Source organism: Carcharodon carcharias, chromosome 11, assembly GCF_017639515.1.
Source record: "Carcharodon carcharias isolate sCarCar2 chromosome 11, sCarCar2.pri, whole genome shotgun sequence".
Lineage (NCBI taxonomy): Eukaryota > Metazoa > Chordata > Chondrichthyes > Lamniformes > Lamnidae > Carcharodon > Carcharodon carcharias.
Genome location: NC_054477.1, coordinates 10,898,397 through 10,923,661, shown reverse-complemented (window position 1 = coordinate 10,923,661; position 25,265 = coordinate 10,898,397). Strand labels below are relative to the sequence as shown.

At 47.1% G+C, this 25,265-nt stretch overlaps 1 protein-coding gene across 2 annotated transcripts; it reads right to left on the bottom strand.

Annotated features, from left to right (window-relative positions):
• Nucleotides 1–580: 580 nt before the first annotated feature.
• Nucleotides 581–19,200, bottom strand: LOC121283801 (serpin H1-like). Of its 2 annotated transcripts, XM_041198530.1 has the most exons (6): nucleotides 19,093–19,186; nucleotides 17,887–17,930; nucleotides 7,706–8,313; nucleotides 7,504–7,602; nucleotides 4,275–4,507; nucleotides 581–2,389 (listed from the first exon to the last, which is right to left on the bottom strand). In XM_041198530.1, exons 3-6 carry the CDS (start codon nucleotides 8,283–8,285, stop codon nucleotides 2,087–2,089), a joined length of 1,215 nt encoding a protein of 404 aa, XP_041054464.1. In that variant the 5' UTR covers nucleotides 8,286–8,313; nucleotides 17,887–17,930; nucleotides 19,093–19,186; the 3' UTR covers nucleotides 581–2,086. The 2 variants fall into 2 exon arrangements, with proteins under 2 accessions (XP_041054464.1, XP_041054465.1); XM_041198531.1 differs by lacking the exon at nucleotides 17,887–17,930 and having other exon boundaries at nucleotides 19,093–19,200.
• Nucleotides 19,201–25,265: the final 6,065 nt, after the last annotated feature.

Here is a 25,265-nt window from a genome sequence, read left to right as displayed (position 1 = left end):
GACTTTGAGGTTTGTTTGCCCACCTTGCTTCGGGCAACACTCGCAGTCATCAGCGCCAGGATTCGCAGACAGAGTGCATCACTTTTACAGGGGCTCACGGGCAGGTCTCTACGTACCAGACCAGCCATAAGGTGGGGGTGGCTTTTCAACAGCTGCGGGGCTAGGGCTTGTTTGGGGAAGGGGGAGAAGTGGCCTCAGGCAAGGGAAGAGGCTCTAGGGCGAGGGCTGTACTGGGGAAGGGGGGTATCCCAGGGTGTGTGTGTGGGGGGCACATGTTGATCTGTGCAAGTCACCTCAAGGTGGTGAGGGCTGAGGAGGCAGTCTCCAGAGGAGATGAGACCAGATGGAGATGTGAGGGAATGTGTGAGAGAGTGATGATGTCCCTTGAGCTGGCAGTGAGTGAGATGCCATCGAATGTGTGATGGGCAGGAGTGTGTGAGTTTGGAGTGATGAGATGGTTGCCATACCCTAGCTGCATGGATGAGATCATTCATCCTCTATCCACATTGGATGGCCAACCTCTTGCATGCAGCATTGGCGCTGATCACCACTGCCATCGCCTACCAAGCTGGAGTGGTAATGTAGCTGCCCTTTCTGTGGGCAGAGCAGAGGTGGAGGACATCACAAACTCCACAGTGTCCAAATGGTGCTCAAAGGCTGCCTTCTTGCCTTTCAGGGCCATGTCTTCAATGCTGCTGTCCTAGGCTGGAAGAACTGAGTGCTGTACTTCAGTGCAAGTCTGGGACGATTCTGCCTGGAATGTGGAACTTTCAACCTCATGGAGTTGCTGAAGTGAATAGCGAAGGTGCATTTAAGGGGAGGTTAGATAAACACATGAAGGAGAAAGGACTCAAGCTGATAGGGTGAGACAAGGTGGTGGCATAGTGGTATTGTCACTGGTGCCAGAGACGCAGTGTAATGCTTTGGGGGCCCAGGTTTGAATCCCACCATAGCAGATGGTGATTAAAAAAAACCTGGAGTTAAAAGTCTGATGCTGATTGTCATTAAAAACCCATTGGTTCACTAATGGCCTTTAGGGAAGGAAATTTACTCTCCTTACCAGCCCCACAACAATCTCGTTGACTCTAAAATACCCCCTGAACAAGGGCAATAGATATAATGCTGGCCTAGCCAGATTCTAAGTAACATAAACCAAGTGGTGCATGTAGGCTGACTCAGTGATATAGAGTTGCCCCAGATATCTTTGTGAATAGACTGGTCGCTCGTGCTCCATCAAGTTTATCAAGTATAAATTGCTCCCTGAGGACAAGGCGGAGTTCAGAATCCTGCTGCTGGGTGCTTATTGTGCCTCAGTGGACTGAGTATGAAAACCCTCACGTCAGATCCACGGAGGACGAAGCTTGTGGCGTTCAAACTGTTCCACTTTCCCACCACTCCGCTGGAATTTGGAACTCTCGGAGTATATTCCGCATATAAAAAAAACAAGCTGAGGTTAAAATCAAAATATTTCAAATCAGGCTTTTCGAGAGGAGGTCGACATGTTTTATAAAAACAATATAGGACAGTAAACTCATCGGGGATTCAGGAGAAACTTCTTCTCCCTGGAAATGGTGAGAGTGTGGAACGCATTCCCAGGTGGAGCATATGAGGTAAAGCTAGATATACACATGAGGGAGGAAGGAACAGAAGAATATGGTGACAGGGATGGGTTAAACAAGGAGGAGGCTAGTGAGGAGCATAAATACTGGCAGAGGCCAGCTGGGCTGAATGGCCTGTTCCTGTGCTGCTATGACTTGGTTCTATTTGGTCTTCAATCCCATTCTTGTTAATGATTTTATGGGCAGTTTAGCGGTGGAAGCAGTAATAGGGTTGGAGTGGAAAATGCGCTGTGAAACCAGAGAGGAGCTGGAAGCCTCAGCTGCTTTTAGTTAACTGGCCTGTAATATCCTATTGAGTTGGGGTTGGAGATGGTCATTCTCAAACAACTAACACTCTAACCCAAAGGTTAGGAGGTCAAACAGCTAAGGCAGAATAGTTGACATTTAAAAAAAAAACTTTTAAAATATGTTGCATTTTGAGCATCAACCACACCATCTGCGTCTTAAGTACTGAATCTGAACTGAGGCTACAATTCGTCATGCATTTTGCTACCCTCAGGCTTCACTAGCCGCCCGATGAACAGGATTGAGTTAGTCTTTTTGTCCTTGACCAAGAAGAAGAATGGGTGATCGGCGTAGAAGATTTCGGGATTCTTCAGGTCCTCTCGCCCATAGATGAAGGCATCGTATGGGTTCCCATCAGTGCTCAATTCCAGGGCAGCCGCATGGACAACATTGGCCAGGTACAGGTCCTTCTTCCCGGAAATTTTGGACAAGTCTGCTTTGCTTTTGTCAACCGCTGTGGTCAAACCAATGCTGGCCAGATGTTTCTAGGTGCAAAATAAACAATTAACATAGGTCATGACTAGTGCAGTAGCACAAGCCAACCACTCCGCTCCTCGAGCCTGCATCCCCACTCAATTAGATCTGCACCTCAACTTCATTATTCCATATCCCTGCTACCTGACACAAGTCTATTGACCCACTCCCCAGCAACCACTCCCTTTAAGGGGGTGGGGGGCGTGGTGGTGCACAGAGGGGAAAGAGCTGCAATTTTCCCTCTTCCTTTATGTGAAATATTGCCCTCTGATCATATCCCAATGGCCCAGCCTTAATTGTAACATTATGCTTCCTCATTTGATTCCCCCATCAGAGCAATAGTTTCTCTGTATCTGCCCTATCGAATCCTTTTAAACATTTTCAACACCTCGATCAGTTCACCTCCCAATCTGCTGTATTTAAGGGAATACAAACCATGTTGAGGCAATCTGTCTTCATAATCCCACTGACTAAGCAGGAGGAACCACTTCAGTGAGTTTTAGCCTGAGCACAACATGAATAATTATTGATCTATTGCCAAAAGGCAACTTGCAGTTCTATTGCATCTAATAACATGTCTCCAAAGTGCATCACAGACAATGAGTTCCATTGTGTGATTACTAATGGTTTAAATCAATAATGCGCCTGAATGGATGCCGTGCTAACAACACTCAAGGAGCTGAACACAACGCAGGACAGAGCAGTCAACGTCATTGGCTCCACCACTTGGATTGGATGGTTTGTATCTTCACACACACTTTGTTCCCTTTGGGGAATAGTGGGCAAGTGTTAGGAGGCTGATTATCAACCTGTTGGACCGTACCATGAATGCTTCTACCATGGCCAACAAGCCCTGGAGTGGGACTTGAAGCCAGAGCTTCACGCTCAGTGACAGGACTGCGACCTACTGAGCCCCAAGACCTCCAGCACTGTCAAAAGAATTAGGAGTGCCAGTTCTGGTTGGACTTAATCCTGGAGGTCTCATCACGCATCCAGTCACCAACCTCCAAACTCTCCCACCATTGGTTGCCTGGCACATCCATACTCTGCCTTCTGCAGCCAATCAAAAAGAAACAGACCTTTCCATCAGAGGAAATAGTTTCTATCCAACCTATCAACTCCTTTAACCATCTGAAACACCTCAATCACTTAATCTTCTAGATGCAAGGGAATATAAATCTAGTCTATGCAGCCTTTTCCTATCACTTAATCCTTTTCACCCCAGTAACCTTCTGACAAATCTGGGTGGGAAGCAGGTCAACCAGTGTTCTGAAAAAATAGCAACACTTTGCACAGCAAAGGGGACATAACTGCAAACATTTTTGCTGTAATTTGCTTTTCATGAAGGGACTGCAGTACACAACCTTGGACAAAGCAGCAGGAATGAACCACTACTCGAACATAATGCTGGGCCCCAGGTCCTGTCCTAACAGAGCTACTTCCAACTGCTCCCTGGGTCACTTTGTGATAAAGTATTCAGTTATGACCATTGGAATGCCTGGCCTAGCTGAATCTAATTTGTCGACCGTGTCACTGTATCAGGAGGTTGTGGATTCAACTCCCAACCCAGAGGTTTGAGCGCACAATTTGAGCGGAGACTCCAAACACAGCACTGAGGGAGTGCTGCACAGTCGGGGGTACCGTCCTTCGAATGAGACTTTAAACCAAGGCACTATTTCAAAGAAGAGCGAGAGAGATGTGCCAAGGATCAGACCCAATATTTATCCCTCAACCAATATCGCTTTCGGAAAAAAAAACACAGAAGACGTGGTCACCATTGCATCACCGTTTGTGGGATCTTGCTGTGTGCAAATCAGCTGCCGCATTTCCATCCTGAGGCTATGAAAGGTGCTATACAAATGCAAGCTCTTTCTTCCTTTCTAGTCTAAGGCTTACCTGCAGCTCGTGACTAACCCCCAGCTTGACCTTTGGCAAGGAAATGGCCACGGCCTGTTTCTGAAGCTTGCCCAGCCAGGTACTGATCTGTTCCTTGGTCAGCAATTTCTCTAGTTTGTCCAGAGGTTGCAGGTGGTAGGGCATGATGAAGACCATGCTGGATAACTGGTGGGCTAGAGGCATCTCCAGAATGTTCAACTGGTTGCTTTCATCCTTATGGAAGTTATAAAGACCTGTAATGGAGGAGATAAACAATACTTTCACGAAGTGTTCAAAGCCTCGAAGTAAATAAGGAGAAACTATTTCCTGTGACTGCGGCGGGGTGGGGAGGGAGCGGGGTCAGGAAGCAGAGGGACACAGATTTAAAAGAATTGTCAAAAGAAGCAGGAGGCAGATAAGAAGAAGAGCGTTTTTACACAGTGAGTTGTTTTGAACTGGAACGTGCCGCCTGAAAGAATGGTGGATAATAATAGTAACTTTCCAAAGGTAATTGGATAAACACTCGAAGGGGAAAAATACCAGGGAAATGGGGAAACAATAGCAGAGTGGGACTTAGCGGGCTCGCTCTTTCAAAGATCCAGCACAGAAACGATGGACTAAATGGCCTCGTTCTGTGAATCCTGATTCCTTCACCATCCACTGGACCTTCAGTTAACACTGAATTTTGCCAGCTCACCCTCACTCCAATTGGCTTCCCATCAGTATTGCCACCTGGCGTGAAGGCTCTGGCACAAAATATAAAATCACCCCTGCGTGGAGAGAATTTCCAAAAGGATAAATGAAGAGCGGATACTTTGTGTTGAACGAAGGCATTCCCATTCCATGCATTCATGGCTGCTCGTTTGCACGGAATTGTTCATGGAACCTTATTACAACAAAGACATGCATTTATTTAGCACCTTTAATTAGTAACTCGTCTCAAGACTCTTCACTGGTGTGATTATCAAACACGATATAACACTGAGCCACACAAGGAGATATCAAGGCTGGTGAACATAATCTTTAAGAGGTAAGTTTTAAGGAACATCTTAAAAGGGGGGTAGAGAAGCAGAGGGATCCAGAGAGGGAATTCAAGGGCTTAGGACCTGAACAGCTGACTGTCCAGCCACCATTATTGGAGCGATTAAAATGGACGGTTCATAGTCATTTGGTTGTTCCTTAGTTTGATAAATGGTGCCAAATTTCTGCATGTATTTCTTGATGTATTCCTTGGTCTGATACTTCACGTTTTGATTGCACTTGAAGTCTTTGGGATTCTTGCACTGTTTCAGGTCCTGGTTCATTGTACAGTGTGCCTGATGTTTGAACTCCTCTCTTTTTGATTAAGCTCACTGGAAGCACAATACAGGTCATCATAACTCGCTGTGTTAAAAAATGTTCTTCTTGTATACCCTCTGCTTGCTTTGCCAGTTCTCTTAAATCCCCTCTGCTTACTGACCAACCTGCCCTCACTGCTTCTGCACTAAAATCATGTTCCCGAAAGATGTCCAGTGACCACTGCTGGAAAGGCACAGCTTAGGGGTGTTTGGGCCAGGACAGATTGACCTCGGTTGTAACACTAGAAAACGTTAGGGTGTGAGGGAGGGGTAACACCTCTCACAGGCAGGCTCGCTGCACCCTTTGGAGTGATTCATTCTGTGTTGGTCCTCAGCTTCACCCAGCTCTCACCTGTGCTCCAAGTTGTTGTTAGACTGTGACAGTGGCCACACCGCAGTAAACCAGCCAAGCCAGGTGAGGTGAAGGGTCAAGTCCCCTACCCTTGGTGACTTAGGAATTGTCCACCTTGGCATGCGAAGACCCATTCCAGGGGACTGGGTGGATGAGACCAATCTAAGGTTCAACAGTCTTGAAGGTGGGTCAGCATCGTGTTGTGGGACACGTAGACTTCGACAAAGACACAGAGGACGCCATGGTCAACTATTGCATCTATCTCCAGACATCTAGAATCATCTGGCCGCAAATAGGTCAGGATGAGAGAGTGAGGCCAACAATGAGCAACTCTGCCTCACCATCATGTAATTCACACACAAGTTGTGTTCATCATCTTCCTATCATCTGTCATCCTTCATCTATCTGTCACAAGTTCTGTAGCTTTGGGAAAGCAACATAGCAGTGGGTTTGGGTTCACTGGGAGATGTAGCCGTGAACCTGCTCAGGCCATGCCGTTGTTTTCCACTGGAAGGAAGAAGTGGAATTCGGCACCTCCACCGGGCAGCTGAGCAGCCCTGTACAGGACCACACTGCTCACCTCCCTCATATGAGGAAGGGGCTAGTAAAAGGTACCCTAAACATTGTCTGCTTCACCTCCCTGGCCAGAGGGTGCAACTGGCAGGGATCCTATCAACTCAAAAAAGAAAGGAAAGGTGACATCAGTCACGGTTGGCACATGAAATGCTACAGTTGACAGACCTGAGAGAAGACTTGCTATTGTCGGTAGAGAGCTGGCGAGGTACAACGTCCAGCTCACCGCCCTCAGTGAAGCTCATCTATCTGAGGAGGGTCAGCTCAATGGCATGTGACAAGTTATACCACCTTTTGGAGTGGACATGGAAAAGAAGAATGGTGTGATGCTGACGTAAGCTTTCCTGTCATGAACCAGGTAGCCAGTAGGTTAAACTTGCTTTTCCAAGGGCGCTAATGATGGCCTGATGGTGCTTAAACTCCCTCTGCAACAGGCAATCAATTCTCATCCATGTGTACGGCCCTACCATGATCAAGCCTGATGGAGACAAGGATAAATACTATGATGACCTCCAATCCTTGGTTGCTGCTGTGCCAAAATCAGATGAACTAATCATTCTTGGTGACTTCAACGCAAGAGTTGGAGCAGATCACCAGGCATTGGAGGGGTCAACAGAAAAGATGGGTTTGGCAGATGTAACAACAATGGTCTTCTCTTGATGAAGATGTGCACCGAGCATGAGCTCTTAACCCTCACCACAGTTTTCTGCCTCCCTAATCGCAAGAATAAGTCTTAGATGCACTCCCATTCTACACATTGGCATCTAATAGACAATATCATCACCAGGCAGAGGAATAGACAGGATGTGGGTGTAATGAAAGCTGTGTGCTGCAATGACTGCATTGGGAAGATAGAGCCTTGGTTTAATGTTTCATGGCACCCCTGGAAGTGCAGCACTCCAGCAGTACTGCACTGGAGTGACAATGTAGCTTATGGGCTTAAGTTACGCAAATTTCTGGAGAAAAGGGGGAACTGGAGGAGACATACCTGTACGATGCATCATGTCGATCCCAACTGTTAAGGAGCGGCTCACCATGAAACTACGCTGGTCTACCATCTTGTGGTGGAATCTTTCATCCCAGTGAGCTGTGAATGGAAAGGAAATGCAGTGAATTTTATTGACCTGCTTGCACAGGACTAATGGATTCAAACTAATACCCTTGCGTAAACCCTATGGATAGCCACGTACGTTTGAAGAACATTGCATTGATGATCATGGCTCCATCAGTTTTCGACAGGTCTTTGGTGACCTCGGGAAGCTTGCCATCGGTGGTTTCTGCTGCCCACTCATTGATGGACTTCAGAGCACCCTTCTTGTCCCTGAAGTTGATCTTGGAAGGCTCGTAGTTGTAGTGCTTCTTGCTCTTCTTCACAAAATCCTCGGCGAAGTTGACCGAGGTCGGCCCATACAGCCGGCTACCCATCCTCCAAGTCACGTTGCGCGCTGTGGAATTGCTGACTTCGACCAGCAGCTGGGATAGTGCGGAGTGGAGCTTGTCGTCTTGGACCTTGCTCATGTCAAGCAGCGCCTTGGCCTCGCTGGCGGTTGGGTCCTTGGCGCCGAGTGACACCAGCCCGAGGGAAGAGGCGACCACCACAGGGGAGATCAGGATATTCTCGGAGCCCTTGTCCTTGGCCATGGTGAGATAGAGGTTCAGGCCCAGCTTGACGCTGCTGTCTGCCAGGGCAGCGGCGTGTTCACTCAGCTTTTCCTCAGCCGCTATGACAACAATCAGGAGGCTAATGGCCACGAGCTTGTTCACCCACATGGTTCTGGCGGACGGTGACGGTGTAATCCTGGAAAGCAAAGAGAAGCAAAGTGTTTACTCAGGGGTGCGAGAATGCTGAATGGCTGACTCCTGTTCCTAAGCCGCTTCGTAACCTCTCAAGCCAAGAGCATTGTGGCAATCCCTTGGTCCTGAGTTCCAATCTCAGCCCAGTGCCAAAACGCTGGTCTGGAGCTCAAATCCATTAAATGGCCAATGTTATAAGGCCAGAGTTTTAACAACTAAATCAAGAGGGCGCGTTAAAATACAACTGGGACATGGAACCGGTTAATTTTCCTTTGCCAAGCCAGACAGCAGTGCAGAGCTGGCAGTATAACTTGGGTCTGCAAGAGTCTGAAATCAGGGCAGATACACTTACTTTGCCATGAATCTAGCTCTTCCACAGCCATACAGGGAGTTAGACAAGTTAAAACGAGAAATAGGGATTAATCCTCACAAGAAAGCAAAATACTGCAGATGCTGGAAACCCGAATGGAAGGTCAGGTGACAAGCCATCAAGCTGCAAAGTTAACTCTTTTCCTTCCTCCACAGGTTATGCCAGACCTGTTGAATATTTCCAGCATCTTCTGTTTTTATTGCAGATTAAATCGACAAGGGGCGATGTCCTTCAGATGGAGACCCCCACCATATTAAACGGTTTTGCTTGTACTGAGGGAGACATCAACTGCTTGTGTTGAGTAACTGCTGTTTCCTTTCTGTTGAGCCCTGGAAGGAGGTGTGTGTGTATGCATGTATCTGTCGTGTGCATGCGTATGTACATGTGTGTGCAAGTATGTGTGTGCATATCTGTGTATGTTTATATGTGCATGTATGTATACAACAACAACTTTCATTTATGTAACACCTTGGATATAATAAAATATACCAAGCTTCTTGTTTGGAGCATTCTGGAACAAAATTTTTTCACCGAGTCGAGTGCGATATTAGGCCAAACTAATCAAAAGCTCGGTCAAAACTATAGGTTTTAAGGAGGAACCCTTAAAAGGAGGAGAGTGAGATAGAGAGGCGGAGATGTTTAGGGAGGGAATTCCAGAGCGCATGGCCCAGGCAATTGAAGGCACAGCCACCAATGATGAAGCAATTAAAATTGGGGATGATCAAGAGGCTGGAATTGATGATGATTGGAGGAATGTGGAGCTGCAGGAGATTACAGAAATCAGGAAGCATTTGAAAGTAAAGATTTGAAACTAAGGATGGGCTTTTAAAATTGAGGTGTTGTTTGATTGGGAATGAATGTGGAGCACAGGGCAAATGGGTGAACAGGACTTGGTGCAAGTTTTATGTAAGTGTATGTTTATGTGCGTATGTGCGTACACACACACGAATGTGCGTACATACATGTGCGTTTACATACATGTGCGTTTACATACAGCCCAGCAGAGTGGGGTTGCCTGTTCTTTTCCAATGAAAGCGCTATCCAGACTTTCATAGCTCTTTCATTGGAAAAGAAAAGGCAACCCCATTCTGCTGGGCTGTATGTAAACGCACATGTATGTGACCACTTCAATGAGTTCCCAAAAGACAGAGATTTCCAAGCAAGCTGCCTTCAGGAGGAATAAGGGAGGAGGAGAGAATGAAATTTAAATAAGGAAACTTTGAGCAGTACAGGCTGGTATGAAAACCTATTTCAGATTCGTGGATTTTCAAACACTGCTTGAGACAGGCACCTCTGACAAAGCAACACAGCAGCTTTCTCTAGTGTCAGCGAGTGAGGGCTTAGCACTGGTTTCACACAACTTTCTGTACAACTTCCAAAACCTCCTCAAACTGAGCATCTCGCTACGTGGCAAAGCCCTCAGCTGGAGGGGAGGGACTTCCCTTGTGTCTCATAGGATCCCTGGAAATCTGGATCCAATTTGTGACTAGCTTTGATCAGCTCCAGGATCACCATTACAATCAGGCCACAAAGCTGCACCAGTCAAAAAAACAGCAGCAACCCGTGATTGTACACGATTTACTAGATAACTATCATGCTGGGCGGGCAGCAAGCGGCCACACAGACGGACACACACGTGCTTTTCTTTCAAATTCCTTCCTCTCCATCTCCCCCAATCGCAATTTTCTCACCTCATCTTTCTGACTCCTCACCGACTTGTGCTCGAACTCAGTACCGCCCCAAAGTGGCTGTGCCCAGTCTCTTGCTCAATATTTATCCCTTAACCAATGTCACTAAACAAGAGGCAATTTGGTCATTATCTCATTGTTCTTCATAGGACCTTACTTTCTTGATGTTAGTGCAGAGCATTTATTGCCCATCCCTAGTTGCCCTAGAGAAGGTGGGGGGTGAGCTGCCTTCTTGAGCCGCTGCAGTCCACGTGGTGTAGGTACACCCACAGTGCTGTTAGGAAGGGAGTTCCAGGATTTTGACCCAGCGACAGTGAAGGAACGGCGATATATTTCCAAGTCAGGATGGTGAGTGGCTTGGAGGGGAACTTCCAGGTGGTGGTGTTCCCATGTGTCTGCCTTTGTCTTTCTGGGTGGTAGTGATTGTAGGTTTGGAAGGTGCTGTCTAAGGAGCCTTGGTGAATTCCTGCAGTGCATCTTATAGATGGTACACACTGCTGCTACTGTGCGTTGGTGGTGGAGGGAGTGAATGCTTGTGGATGTGGTGCCAATCAAATGGGCTGCTTTGTCTTGGTTGGTATTAAGCTTCTTGAGTGTTGTGGGAGCTGCCTTCATCCAGGCAAGTGCAGAATATTCCATCACACTCTTGATTCGTGCCTTATAGATGGTGGACAGGCTTTGGTGGTCAGCAGGTAAAGAATCTTCAGCTCTGACCTGCTCTTGTAGCTAGTGTATTTATATAACTAGTTCAGTTACGGTTCCCACCAGTGATGACTCTGCAGGATGCACGTGATTCAGCAATGGTGATGCCATTGAATGTCAAATGGAGATGGTTAGACTTTCTCTTGTTGGAGATGGTCATTGTGCCACACAAGTGCCAGGCAGTCTATTACTTGCCACTTAGTCCAACACTGAATATTGTCCAGTTCTTCCTGCATATGGGAACAGATTGCTGCAGTATCTGAGGAGCTGTGAATGATACAATCATCAGTGAACATCCCCACTTCTGACCTTATGATGGAAGGAAGGTCATTGATGAAGCAGCTGAAGATGGTTGGGCCGAGGACACTACCCTGAGGAACTCCTGCAGTGATGTCCTGGAGCTGAGATGATTGACCTCCTACAACCACAACCATCTTCCTTTGTGCTGGGTATGTCTTCAACCAGTGGAATGTTTTCCCCTGATTCCCATTAACTCCAGTTTTGCTGGGGCTCCTTGATGCCACACTCGGTCAAATGCTGCATTGATGTCAAGGGCAGTCACTCTCACCTCATCTCTTTTGTCCATGTTTGAACCAAGGCTGTAATGAGGTCAGGAGCTGAGTGACCCTGGTGGAGCCCAAGCGAGCATCAGTGAGCAGCTTAATGCTCTACAAGTGCCACTTGGTAGCACTGTCAATGGCACCTTCCATTACTTTACTGATGATCAAGAGTAGATGTGTACAGGACGTACCTGGGCAATTTTCCGCATAGCCGGGTAGATGTCAGTGTTGTACCTCTCCTGGAACAGCTTGGCTAGGGGCGCAGCAAGTTCTGGAGCACAAGTCTTCAGAACTATTGCCAAAATATTGTCAGGGTCCATATCCTTTGCAGTATCCAGTGCCTTCAGCCATTTCATAATATCATGTGGATTGAGTTGAATTGGCTGAAGGCTGGCAACTGTGATGCTGGGGACCTCAGGAGAAGGCTGAGATGGATCACCCACTCAGCTTTTCTGGTCAAGGGTGGTTATAAATACTTCAGCCTTATCTTTTGCACTGATGTGCTAAGCTCCCCCATCATTGTGGATGGGGATATTTGTGGAGCCTCCTCCTCCAGTGAGTTGTTTAATTGTCCATCACCATTCATGACTGGGTGTTGTAGGACTACACAGCTTAGGCCTGATCAATTTACTTAGCTCTGTCTATCACTAACTGCTTCTGCTATTCAGCATGCAGATCATCCTGTGTGGTAACTTGGTCAGGTTGACACCTCATTTTTAGGTATGCCTGGTGCTGCTCCTGGGATGCTCTGCTGCACTCTTCGTTGAACCAGGGTTGATCCCCTGGCTTGATGGGAATGGTAGAGCGGGGGATATGCCGGGCCATGAGATTAGATTGTGGTTGAATACAATTCTGCTGCTGCTGATGGCCCACAGTGTTTCATGGATTTCCAGCTTTGAGGTGCTAGATTTGTTCTGAAGCTATCCCATTTAGCACAGTGGTAGTGCCACACAAGATGGTGGAGGGTGTCAGTGTGAAGACAAGTCACTGGAATGACTTTCACAGAGTTGGAACCCATTTTCAACAGATCCCACTTTTGTTAGCAGGGGGGAAGGAGGCAGGGCCTGAATCACACAGGTGGAACCCAAACTCAGAAAGACCATTTGTAATTAATGCGGTGTTCAAACAGACCTTATTTTTGCTGTTCCAAGGGCCTTAACTTGCAGTGTGGGAGTCACAAATTGATGGGTTAGATGTAAACACTTCTGAAGGGCTGCTAAGTTCTAAGTGACATAATCTGAAGATTTTTAAATCCACAGCCCTTTAAACATGAAAAAAAAGCTAATGCTGTCAAAGAGTTAAAAAACACCCTCTGCTAAACTGCTCTGATTGACAGGCCACCTGGCATGGGTTAATAAATAACCATGACCATTTTTTCCTGCAGTTTCAAACAGCTTCTTTGTTGAATTTCGCAAGGGCTGTCATTACAGTTGAGATCATTGTGAATATGTGGCTGAGTTTCAAAATCTATGAAAACACTTATCTCAGCAGGGGGAGCTATGTTCACATTTTCATTGAGAGTTGCAAGTGGCTACTCAAAAGAATTAGCTTGAACGTGGTTACTGAATAGATCTTTGATTTTGTAACAGATTGAACATTTGAGAAGGTTTAAAATCTTTGAATGGGTTTTCATAAATGGGAGTTATTTCAGTATCAAGGGTGTATGAGTGAAGGCTGTATTTAGGGTTGCCAACCCTCCAGGACCTGCCTAGGGTCTCCAGAAATTGAAGATCAACCTCCACGACACTACTGTGAGCAAACCTGAAGAAAAATCATCAGGACATTAAAAAAAGATTGGGTATTTTTGTAATTTGTTTTCAACATCGCTTTACCAGATATAAAAATATTGAAAATGGGGGGAAAAAGACTGTTTGGCTGACAGTCAAGCATGATCCACTTGGGCAATGAGTCTTTTTGCTTTCCAGTTGGCATTGAAAGGCATGCGCCACAAGGATGGATGTGTTGGCCGACTAATGGCTGGAGTGTGGGGGCAAGTCATGTGCGGAAATCTCCAGGAACACACTTAATCACAGTTGGCAACCTGCCATTAGATAGTTAGGAGTTTATTCCTTTTCATCCCCACATGGCTCCTGAGCTCTGCCCATGCTGGATACTGGGTAAGGGGCTATGGAGGTGGCATTCAGACCATGGAAGGGGCATGGAGAATGAGGGAGGGGGTGCGAGGGGTTGGGGCCTACAGGGCCTAACTGCTTTTAATGCAACTGGGGCAAGGCCACAGAGGCTGACTTCAGCACTCTCCCGTCCCCATGGCTGCCTACAATCTGCTTCTGGGGCTGGGCCACCTCCCCAGAGCAAAAATTGGGTGTAACAGAGGGTCTGCCAAGTAGGGAAATTTCCTGACTCGAGCTACCCGCCTTGGCAGCAAAAATCCGGCCCATTGGCCCCCACAAGGAGGCCTTGCCAGTGACACCAGTGGTGGTCACTCTGCCATTACTGTCATTGGCAGTTGCATCTGCGCAGGCAGATTGGTGAGGGCGAGGTCAGGTATGTTTTCCCCTCAAGTTGATTCTCTCACCACCTGCCAGAAAGTGAGTCTGGCAGATATGACCCAAAGGACTCGACCAACTGGGTCAGTAATGGTGCTACCAAATGCACTCTTGGTGATGGACATTGAAGTCCCTGACCCAGAGTACATTCTGTGCCCTTGCCACCCTCAGTGCTTCTTCCAAATGGAGTCCAACATGGAGAAGTACTAATTCATCAGCTGAGGGAGGGCAGTACGTGGTAATCAGCAGGAGGTTTCCTTGCCTATGTTTGACCTGATGTCATGAGGCTTCATGGGGTCCAGAGTCGAGGTTGACGAATCCTAGGGCAACTCCCTCCTGATCGTATACCGTTGTGCCGCCACCTCTGGTGGATCTGTCCTGCTGGTGGGACAGGGCATACCCAGGGGTAGCGATGATGGTGTCTGGGACATGATCTGTGAGGTATGATTCCCTCAGTCCGACTATGTCAGCCGCTGGGGCGGCTCTCCCAACTTTGGCACAAGCCTCCAGACGTTAGTGAAGAGGGCTTTGCAGTGTTGGGTTTTGTCATGTCCGGTCCAATGCCTAGGTCGATACTGGGCCGTCTGCCTGGTCTTATTTATTATAGCTTTGGGTAGTAGCTTGATAAAACTGAGTGGCTGGTGAGACCATTTCTGAGGACAGTTAAAAGTCAACCATATTGCATTGCGATCAAGCCTTTCATGATGAGAGGATATCCTAGAGGGCATGACAGCTAATTAAGGGCTTTTGAAGGGCAGTGTTGTAACCTGGAGTCACATTGGATAGCGAAGCTCCCCAATGAGCCTTGGGATAAATGGTCAGATAATCTATTTTAAGCGTTTGTATCTTTGTCCCTCCCAATCACAATCCTCAGTGGAAACCCACACACTAGGTTGGGGCAGGCGGTGGTGTAGTGGTAAGATCATGGACTAGTAATCCAGAGGCGCAGGTAAGTGCTCTGGGAATATGGGTTCGAACCTCCTGACGGCAGCTGGTGGAGTTTAAATTCAATTTATAAAGTCTGGAATTGAAAGCTAGTCCGTGATGGATAACGGTGTCCTTCTCCTCCCTCCCAGAAACATGATAGGGTCCCCCTTGTCCTCACTTATCACCCCACCAGCCTCCGCATTCAAAGGATCATCCTCCGCCATTTCCGCCAACTCCAGCATGATGCCACCACCAAACACATCTTCCCTTCACCCCCCTTATCGGCATTCCGTAGGGATCGCTCCCTCCGGGACACCCTGGTCCACTCCTCCATCACCCCCTACTCCTCAACCCCCTCCTATGGCACAACCCCATGCCCACGCAAAAGATGCAACACCTGCCCCTTCACTTCCTCTCTCCTCACCGTCCAAGGACCCAAACACTCCTTTCAAGTGAAGCAGCATTTCACTTGCATTTCCCCCAACTTAGTCTACTGCATTCGTTGCTCCCAATGTGGTCTCCTCTACATTGGAGAGACCAAACGTAAGCTGGGCGACCGCTTTGCAGAACACCTGCGGTCTGTCCGCAAGAATGACCCAAACCTCCCTGTCGCTTGCCATTTTAACACTCCACCCTGCTCTCTTGCCCACATGTCTGTCCTTGGCTTGCTGCATTGTTCCAGTGAAGCCCAACGCAAACTAGAGGAACAACACCTCATCTTCCGACTAGGGACTTTACAGCCTTCCGGACTGAATATTGAATTCAACAACTTTAGTTCGTGAGCTCCCTCCCCCATCCCCACCCCCTTTCTGTTTCCCCCTTCTCTCTTTTTTTTTCCAATAAATTATAAAGATTTTCCTTTTCCCACCTATTTCCATTATTAAAAAAAAACCCACTAGAGCTATACCTTGAGTGCCCTACCATCCATTCTTAATTAGCACATTCGTTTAGATAATATCACCAACTTTAACTTTAACACCTATGTGTTCTATTGTACTATTGTCGCTGACATCTTTTGATGATCTGCTTCTATCACTGCTTGTTTGTCCCTACAACCACACCAACCCCCTCCACCTCTCTGTCTCTCTATCTCTCCGCCCCCCACACACACACCTTAAGCCAGCTTATATTTCAGCTCTTTCCTGGACTCGAACTCAAGTTCTGTCGAAGGGTCATGAGGACTCGAAACGTCAACTCTTTTCTTCTCCGCCGAGGCTGCCAGACCTGCTGAGTTTTTCCAGGTAATTCTGTTTTTGTTATGAAACTATCAGTGATTGTCGTAAAAACCCATGCCCTTGTCGCTAATGCCTTTGCAGGGAGGAAATCTGTCATCTGCCCACTTGTGACTCCAGACCCAGCGCAATGTGGTTGACTCTTAGCTGCCCTCTGAAATGGCCGAGCAAGCCACTCAGTTGGAGGGCAATTAGGGATTGGCAACAAACACTGGCCTTGCCAGCGACGCCCACATCCCATGAAAGAGAGGAAATCCTTGAGGCTTGCTAACTATGGTCAGACATATTCTTACATCACATGATCTCCCACCCCTCCTACGCTTGCCTGGTGAGCACATCCTGAGAGGGACCCCCTTCCCACAGCAACAGATGCTTTATTAAGCAATTGGATGAATCTCAGCTGTCAGAAGAGCCTTTTCTCCCCATCTCCATTATAACTGTAAAGAAAATGTTTAATACCCCTTAAGGTTTTTCTCCCTAGTTGCTCACAGCCATGGTCTGGAAACTCAGACCCGGTGAGCTGGCAACCCTAGACAAAAATTTGGCCACACCCAAATGCAGTAGGGTACGTTTTCTGCCTTTAACAATTTTAAACAAAAACACAACCCAGGATGTACAGCTGTAAAAAGGAGGAATCATTTAAAATAAACTGCGATAGTTTTATTGAGGCAAGCACTCCTCTGCTCCTTGGGGAGAAGTTAGTTTTACAATTCAATCTCTTCCCATTTCCTGATCAGGATAATTGGTTTAACCGATGTAATGACTGCCACCTTTGTTTCAGTAGCTGCGACAGAGGAGTGTAACGATAAGGACTTGCAATTATATAGTGCCTTTAATGTAGTAAAATTCCTTAAGGAGCCTCACAGACGTGTAATCAGAACAAATTTGACAGGATTTAGGGAGATATTAGAACCGAGGGCTCATAAGTCCGGTCAAAGAGATAGCTTTTAAGGAGTGTCTTAAAGGAGGACAGGGAAGTAGAGAGCAGGAGAGGTTTGGCGAGAGGATTCCTTAGGGCCTAGATGGCGAGGGGCCACTCATTGTGGAGCCATTAAAACCGGGATGTGCCAAAGACCATAATTGGTGGAGCACAGAGATCTTGGAGTTATAGAGCCGGAGGAGGATAACAGAGATAGGGAGGGGCAAGGCCATGCAGCGATTGGAAAACACGGATGAGAATTTTAAAACCCAATCGTGATTTGTTTTCCCCTCTTGATCTCTGGGGACTGAAGAATGCAGTGTCTTAGCAGATACAAATACACCTCAATGCCTATGTGACTCTTAAATGACTTGGGTTTAAAATACAACATTCCCCACAGCAGGGGCCTCAGCTGTGGAATGCGACATGAGACAGAAAACAGAATGACTTCAGGTTCGGGCAACAGCACATTCCTTCCCTGCACACAAATGAAAAATTCTGCCTGCATTCCTTCTCTGAAAAATCACTGTCTCGCGGAAATGAGATTCCGAGCGCACAGAGCTGTTCTGGTCCCTGTCTCACATCGACAAGAAACCATAAGATTTGGGAAAAGTACATTGACATTCTTTCAAAAAAAAAATAATATTCACAAGAAATATCAGAGGGTCTAACCTTGCAACTTTTTCAAAGTGATGTCAACTTTTGCCTTTGTCATTCTGAAAGAAAATAAACAAATCAAGCACAGGATCATTTCCCCAGCTGCAGGACTTTGAAGATAATGGGAATGTGTGCCCGGAATGGGGTTTTAGTGAGGTGGGCGATCAGATTTTTCCCTGCCTGAATTTTTAAATAATCCTGCTTTAAGGCTGAAGAGTTTTTTTTAAAAAAAAGACAACCCAGCAATCACCGAAGGAGGAGAAGTTAGGGGGCGGAGGGAAGGGAAGAAATCAGCCAATGACTTTTGCCACAGTTGACAAATTCTTCCAGAGTTCTGGAAATTTCCTTACCCAATCCCCCAAACCACCTCCGCCCACCAACCCCCCCCCCCGCACCCCCCATCTCCTGTCTAAAATTATAGATCTTTAATTTAGACCATGAACAACATGATTCTGGTCAACAGGACACCAGCAGCAACTAAAAAAAAAGATAAAGTTAACACAAGTTTTAGCACTGAACCGAGCAAGAAGTTTGTAAGTTTAAATTTGAAGAGGTGATTTGCCAGAATTTGCCCACATCCTTGCTACGGAGTTGGGTTTGCCAGCCTATTGCTCCCTTTGTTGTAAAGTCATCTTTGTCCATCCATTTGCCTCCCCCTCCCTCCTGGGGATCAAAATCAAACATTCTGGATGAAACACTTTGTGGGGAAGACTTTGGGGAGCATTGGAAACATAAACAGAACACGGATTTATTTTTTTTTTTAAAAAATTCATGCTGGGTGCCAGTGCAGATGAGGCACAGAAGACAAATGGAATACACAGCAGTTAGGTCCTTGCTAATTATTTACAACCACAGTCAATTGTTAGTTAATCTGCAGCAAACAAGTTGGTACAAAGAAATGTCTTAGCAAAGATGAACATTTACTTCGCTACTGGCTGTGCTTTGAAATACAACAAGCTTTTTAAAATTATTACACAAGTACTTCCTTTTGCCCAACTTAAACATTCTTTTCTCTAAAAGTTGTTGAAGTTCCATGTAGCAACAGGGTCAGTCTGACCAACCCTAGACCATCCCTGACAGAACAAACTTTTCTGATGTCCCATAACTTTCCAAGCTAAATGGCTCTAGGTAACTGGACAGTGAGCAGCAGTTCCCTCTGTGTCTGATCCACTGCATCGTCCCCATTGCTGTGCAACCATTGCTTCTTCAGAAATGCCTCACCTGCTTTTATCTGGGATTCCCTGGTCCTCTCGGCTATCCGGCCAAAGCCCTGATTGCCGCTCTCCGATGGGAAGTTCTAGAAAGCTGAATTCACAAGGCTGCTTTGCAAGTTTATTTAAAGGCTGAACTCCGAACTTGGCAAGTCTGAGATTTGATACCTCCCACTGCAGCTGGGAGGTTTCCACTGGGTCTATAAGACCACCCTGTTCCATACTTTCACCTCTTTTCTATTTATCCTTAGTTCTGTTGAAGAGTCATACGGACTCGAAACGTTAACTGTGTCCCTCTCCGCAGATGCTGTCAGACCTGCTGAGTTTTTCCAGGTATTTTTATTTCTATTTCTGTTCCATACTTAGTTGCTTAAACACACCAAGCACACAGTCGATGCCATACAGAAGAATTATGCAGGCGGGTAGCATCCCTATTGGTAATGTAGGAACATGAATACAGGCAGTTAATACTGCATGCCTTATCCAAAAAAGCAAACTGTACAGACAGACGTCACTAAAGGATGTAAATGCTTTTGAAGCAGTTCAGAGAAGGTTTGCTTTACTAATACCAGGGGTGAAACAAAACCAGAAGATGCTGGAAAAACTCAGCAGGTCTAACAGCATCTGTAGAGATACGGACTCGAAACATTAACTCCATATTTTTTTTCTCTCCACAGATGCTGTTAGACCTGCTGAGTTTTTCCAGCATTTTCTGTTTTTGTTTCAGGTTTCCAGCATCTGCAGTATTTTGCCTTTATAATACCAGGAGTGGGCAGGTTGTCTTATGAGGGAAGGTTGGACAGGTTAGACTTGTATCCGCTGGAGTTTAGAAGAGTGAGAGGTGACTTAATTGAAACATATAAGATCCTGAGGGGTCTTGACAGGGTGAATGGGGAGAGGATGTTTCCTCTTGTGGGAGAATCTAGAACGAGGGGTCACTTTTTAAAAATAAGGGCGTCACCCATTTTAAAAAAAATGAGATGAGAAAAAATATTCTCTCTGAGGGTAGTGAGCCTTTGGAACTCTCTTCCTCAAAAGGCAGTGAAAGCAGAGTCTGTGAGTGTTTTCAAGGCAGAGCTAGATAGATTCTTGATAAACAAGAGGGTGAAAGGTTACTGGGGGTAGGTGGGAGGTGACAGTCAGGTCAGAAATGATCTTATGAATGGCTGGGCAGCCTCGAAGGGCCGAGTGGCCTATTCCTGCTCCTAACTCCTATGTTCGTATGGTTATACAACAAATTTCATTTCTAACATTTAACACCCCAAACTTGACAGGAACAAGTCAGAAAAAATTTGGCACGGAATCACATAAGCAGGTCCTAGCACAGCTTGATCAGGGAGGTAGGTTTTAAGAACCATTTTAATGGCAGTGAGAGATGTAGAGAGGCGGAGATATTTAGGGAGGGAATTCCAGAGCTCAGGGCCCAGGCAGCTGAAGGCCAATGGTGGAATGGAGAAAATCTTGGTAGTGCAGGAAGTCTGATTTGGAGGAGCGCAGAGATCTCTGAGGGTTGTGGGCTTTTGAAGAGGCTACAGAGAGAGGGCGGGGTGAGGCATGGAAGGGTTTAAATGCAAGGATGAGAGTTATAAAATCGAAGTGTTGCCAAACCAAAAACAAAAAATGCTGGAAAAACTCAACAGGTCTGACAGAATCTGGAGAGAAAGACAGAGTTAACATTTTGAGTCCGTATGGCTCTCCTTCAGAGCTCTGAGCTCACCTCTTAACCTTCTCCAATTCACTGGAAATGGTACCAATATCTTTTCAACTTCTCAACTTTTGAATCTGAGTGAAAGTCTCTCTCTGTCGACCATAAAGATCCCACTTGACATGGGCCTGAGAGAATCTCAATGATAAAGAGAAGAAAGGATTGCGTTTATAGAGAGCCTTTTATGAACTCAGAATGTCCCAGTATGCTTTACAGCCGGTGAAATATTTTGGAAGTACAGTCTCTGTTGCAGGTTTCATGGCAATCAGGTTGTACATACAGTAGGGCAAAGCAATGAGGAATACACAAGGAGCGAGAGACACAAAACTGAGAGGTGATTACAGGGATCAAGAGGACACTGAATATATAAAAAAACATACACACTGAATGTAGAATGTACATGGTATCACATTTACACATACATTAACATACTACAGGTGCAAACACAGCAAAATGCATTTGCCACAAAGTGGTACATTGATATAAACTATATATACTTCACATACAGCAGGGGGTTGAGCCTATAATCCTGGTTGAGCCTATAATCCTGGTACCAGAACTGTGGGAGTGCTGCTCTGTTAAAGGTACTTGTCTTTCAGATGAGTTAAACCAAGGCACTGTCTGCTCCCTCATGATGGATGCAAAAGATCCCATGGAACTTTGCAAATGTTTTGCTGTGCCACTTTGCCAATATTTATATTTCAGCCAACATCACTAAGAACAGTTTATCGGGTCATTTATTTCATTGTGTGCTAATGTGTGCTGTGTGTTAATTGGCTGCCGTTTTTCCTGTATTGCAGTGGTGACTACACTTCAAAAGTACTTAACTGGCTGCGAAGCACTTTGGGACATCCTGAGGTTGTGAAAGGCGCTATAGAAATGAAAGCCTTTCCTGGATTAAACCATTTCTGTGGGCGGAAATTGTCCCATATTTGCACTGACTGCGATAGCAGCCGCAATGGCGGGTTTTCATTGTATTGTCCCTTTCCCCGCGCCCCTCATAAATTATGCAGTCAGAGGAAACACACCTGGTCACCAGTGGGCGGCCTCTGATTGGCCCGCCACGCCATTACCTCACCGCTTCTTCACGTCAGGCGCCATATTTAAAATTCAGCCGCGCACACACTTCTCGATGCTTGATGCTCAGGGCTGCTCTGGTGAAGACATGGCCCCAAAAGCCAAGAAGAGCGCAGCCCCTCGATTCAGTGACGCATCCCTGGGACGCCTTCTGGATGCCGTGGAAGCCTTTTCGGTTGACTGCTCGTTGCCATGGAGATCTCTAAGTACCACGTGAGTGCAGTCCATGGCACCCCGCACCTGTGGAAAACCAGAGATCGGCGCACACCCCGGTGCTCTTGCTTCCTGGCTTTCCTGATCCCGGGCGAAATGCACAAAGTTGTGTGCCTTCCCGAAGCTGGTGTTTGTGACCTCCTGGATACACTTGTGCATGGAGGTCACCTGTGGAGCCCTGGAAGGAGCCCCTGGCGTAAAAATTGAGCACCACGGTCACTTTCACAGCCACTGGCAGTGGATTCCCTCCACGTCCCTGTGGTGCCAATCCTGCAGCAGGTGGCAGATGTGACTGACCAGTTCCCTGGACATGTGCAGTCTTCAGTGACACTGGCTTTCAGTCATCTGCAGGAATGATGGGCGCTGTCTATAGACCCTGGGTCTAGTGAGGCACCTACCAGTGACGGCTCTCTGTGGATCTTCAGCTGCGCGCACAGCAGGCCCTGTCTCCCCTTCATCTTGAGGGAGATTCTCTTCCCTTTGCCGAGCCAGGTGCCTCCACCACACTTTTTTTCTTCTTCTCTGCTCCCTGTCAGTCATGAGGCAGATCATAAATCACCAGACTCCCTGATCCTGATGTTCTCCTCCAGCAGCATCAAAGAGAGAGAGAGACGCGTGGATTAGCTTAGGTGTCCTAAGAACCTCTCTTGGTTAAGCCTGAAGGCCCCTTCACACATACAGGAGAGTGCTGGCTCCCACTTGTCTGGCCAGTGTGTAGTGTGCACATTGGCTGTCTGAAACCCCACCCACCTCCGCCCAACTCCATCTGACTGATTGGCAGCAGCTTTGCCCACTGGACTGCAGGCTGTGCCCTCAGCTCAGACACAGACATTCTCCTAACCCACACTGCAAGGCTGCGCTGTTAGCTTGAACCATGGGGGAGACTGGTCCAAACCTGAATAAAGACATTGCAGGGTCTGTGAGCACCTCCACCAGTGACTGCTCCATGGCCTCCTTTCACAAGGGGATTGTACAACTTGTCCAGTCGGCCAATTGTTCTGCTGCCCCCTAAAGCGCACATTAATTTACAGCCTGTGCCCGGGGGTGGGGGTGGGGGGGGGGGGGGTGTGAAAGTTTCTGGAGCATTTGGTGCCACTTTCAAGCGTTTGGGTTGCTGGAGTGGGCAGAGGCACCGACCCCGAGCCTGTCGGTGGAGCTGCAGCTGAACGGTCCCGGCTGTGGGAGAATGGTCACTTTTGACAAACTTTTCCGAGCGGGTGGCCGCTTCCCTCACCCTAACCCACCCCCCCGCCCCCCCACGCCTCCCCCCAACCCCGGCATGTCCTTGTGTCGATCCTCCGGTCAGTCTGAGCTGCCCTCCCTCCTCACCCCGCCGGCCCCAGCCTGACCCTGGCTGGAGCCCCTTTGCCCTTGGCGCCACACTGAAAACCAACCGGGGGAAAGCGACTTGCCCGTGACCCCCCCACTCCCCCCCTCCCCGCGAGTGTGCAGCGCCTCTTCCTTGACGTCCTACGCAAGCTCTGCGCAAGGTCGTGCGGCGCTCATTTCTGCGTTCCCCTCGATGTTCAGGTTGGCGGGTGCACGTCTGTTAAAGGCTGCTCTGAAATCACGCCGACGTGGGCGGGAACTTTGACGTTGGGAGGGGGGGTGGGGGGGGGGGTGCGGTTGTGGTGGTGGGGGGGTGACTGGGATGAGCAGGGCTTATAGAGAGATGCTGAGGGTATTGGAATACGGTTCCCGACGTGCGGCAGCGGGAAACGTGACCCGCCATCGACAGGCGGAGCGGACAATCGCAAACTGGTTTCACAACGGCGTGAAACTGGCTTTTGGCCCTCTCGCCATGAGAGGACAATATGGCAAGAGGGCCAAAAGCCAATGGGTCCGGACGATTCTGCCCCGTGAGTCAAACAAAACATCATAACATCATAGAGATAAAAACAAAAAACTGCGGATGCTGGAAATCCAAAACAAAAACAGAATTACCTGGAAAAACTCAGCAGGTCTGGCAGCATCGGCGGAGAAGAAAAGAGTTGACGTTTCGAGTCCTCATGACCCTTCAGCTGAGGACTCGAAAGGTCAACTCTTTTCTTCTCCGCCGATGCTGCCAGACCTGCTGAGTTTTTCCAGGTAATTCTGTTTTTATCATAACATCACGTTGGGAAAGTATCTGATCTTTAATTTTAAAATGTTTCTTTTAAAGTTGACCTTAGGCTCCCAGAACCCTCTCCCTGAAATTAAGAATATGCTGTTTGCAGTATTCAGGACCCAGGAGGCACCAAGATCTGGATGTAGTTCCGATGGGATTTAACTCTTGTCTCGCCATTGGGAGAGAGCAGAAATGAAAGAAGGCTTTGCAGTTTTGTAGAGTTTGGTGCTTTTAAAGTTTCACAAAGCACTATATGTCCCCCTCAATGATATGCGTGTTAATCATAAATATTTGACTGCAAACTGACACACATCCTCAAAATATTAATGAATTTCTCTGAAGCTTTAAGTCAAAGTCGGACGTTTGATTATCAAAGATGGTCATCCCTTTAATTTTTAAGTTTGTAACTAAATTGGACAGTTCAGATGGAGATAAAATCAGTTTTTACTGGTTGTGTTTAAGCTTTTGACCGGGGACTGTTTCGCCCTGTTGTGAAAAGTTTAGTGATCTTTTCTGAATCACAGTAGCTCTCTGTCTCCCTCCCCCATCCTGACCTGTGCCACGTAGCTGAAACTGGAGCTGGATGCAGGCAAACTGAAATCCCCTCCCCCTCCCCACCCCCACACTTTAAGTTGCACAGCCTGCTCTGCTTATGCTGCTAAACTCACTGCGATTTCTTTCGCTAGCTCGACAGCAAATGTCCGACTGCCATTTTCCCAAGCTCTGGAATTCCCTTGCCAAAGGGAAAAAAAAAATTTGTTCCAGCCCACGTTACAACCCCAGGGTGTCCCAAAGTCCTTTACAAGTAATTAAGCACTTTGGATGTGATGCTACTGTTGCAATCTAGGGAAATGTGATAACCAATTTGTGCACAGCAAGCTTTCATCAATAGCAATGAGAAAAATGATCAATCACTCTGCCTATGGTGACATTGGTTGAGTACATAATATGTAGAAACACATGCATGTGTATACCAACACCACGGGGGTCACACAATAACCCTGAAGATATAGCAATCTAGTTTATTTTTTTGAGCTAAACTCCAAACACTAAATCCAATTTAATTTTTTGTTATTCATTT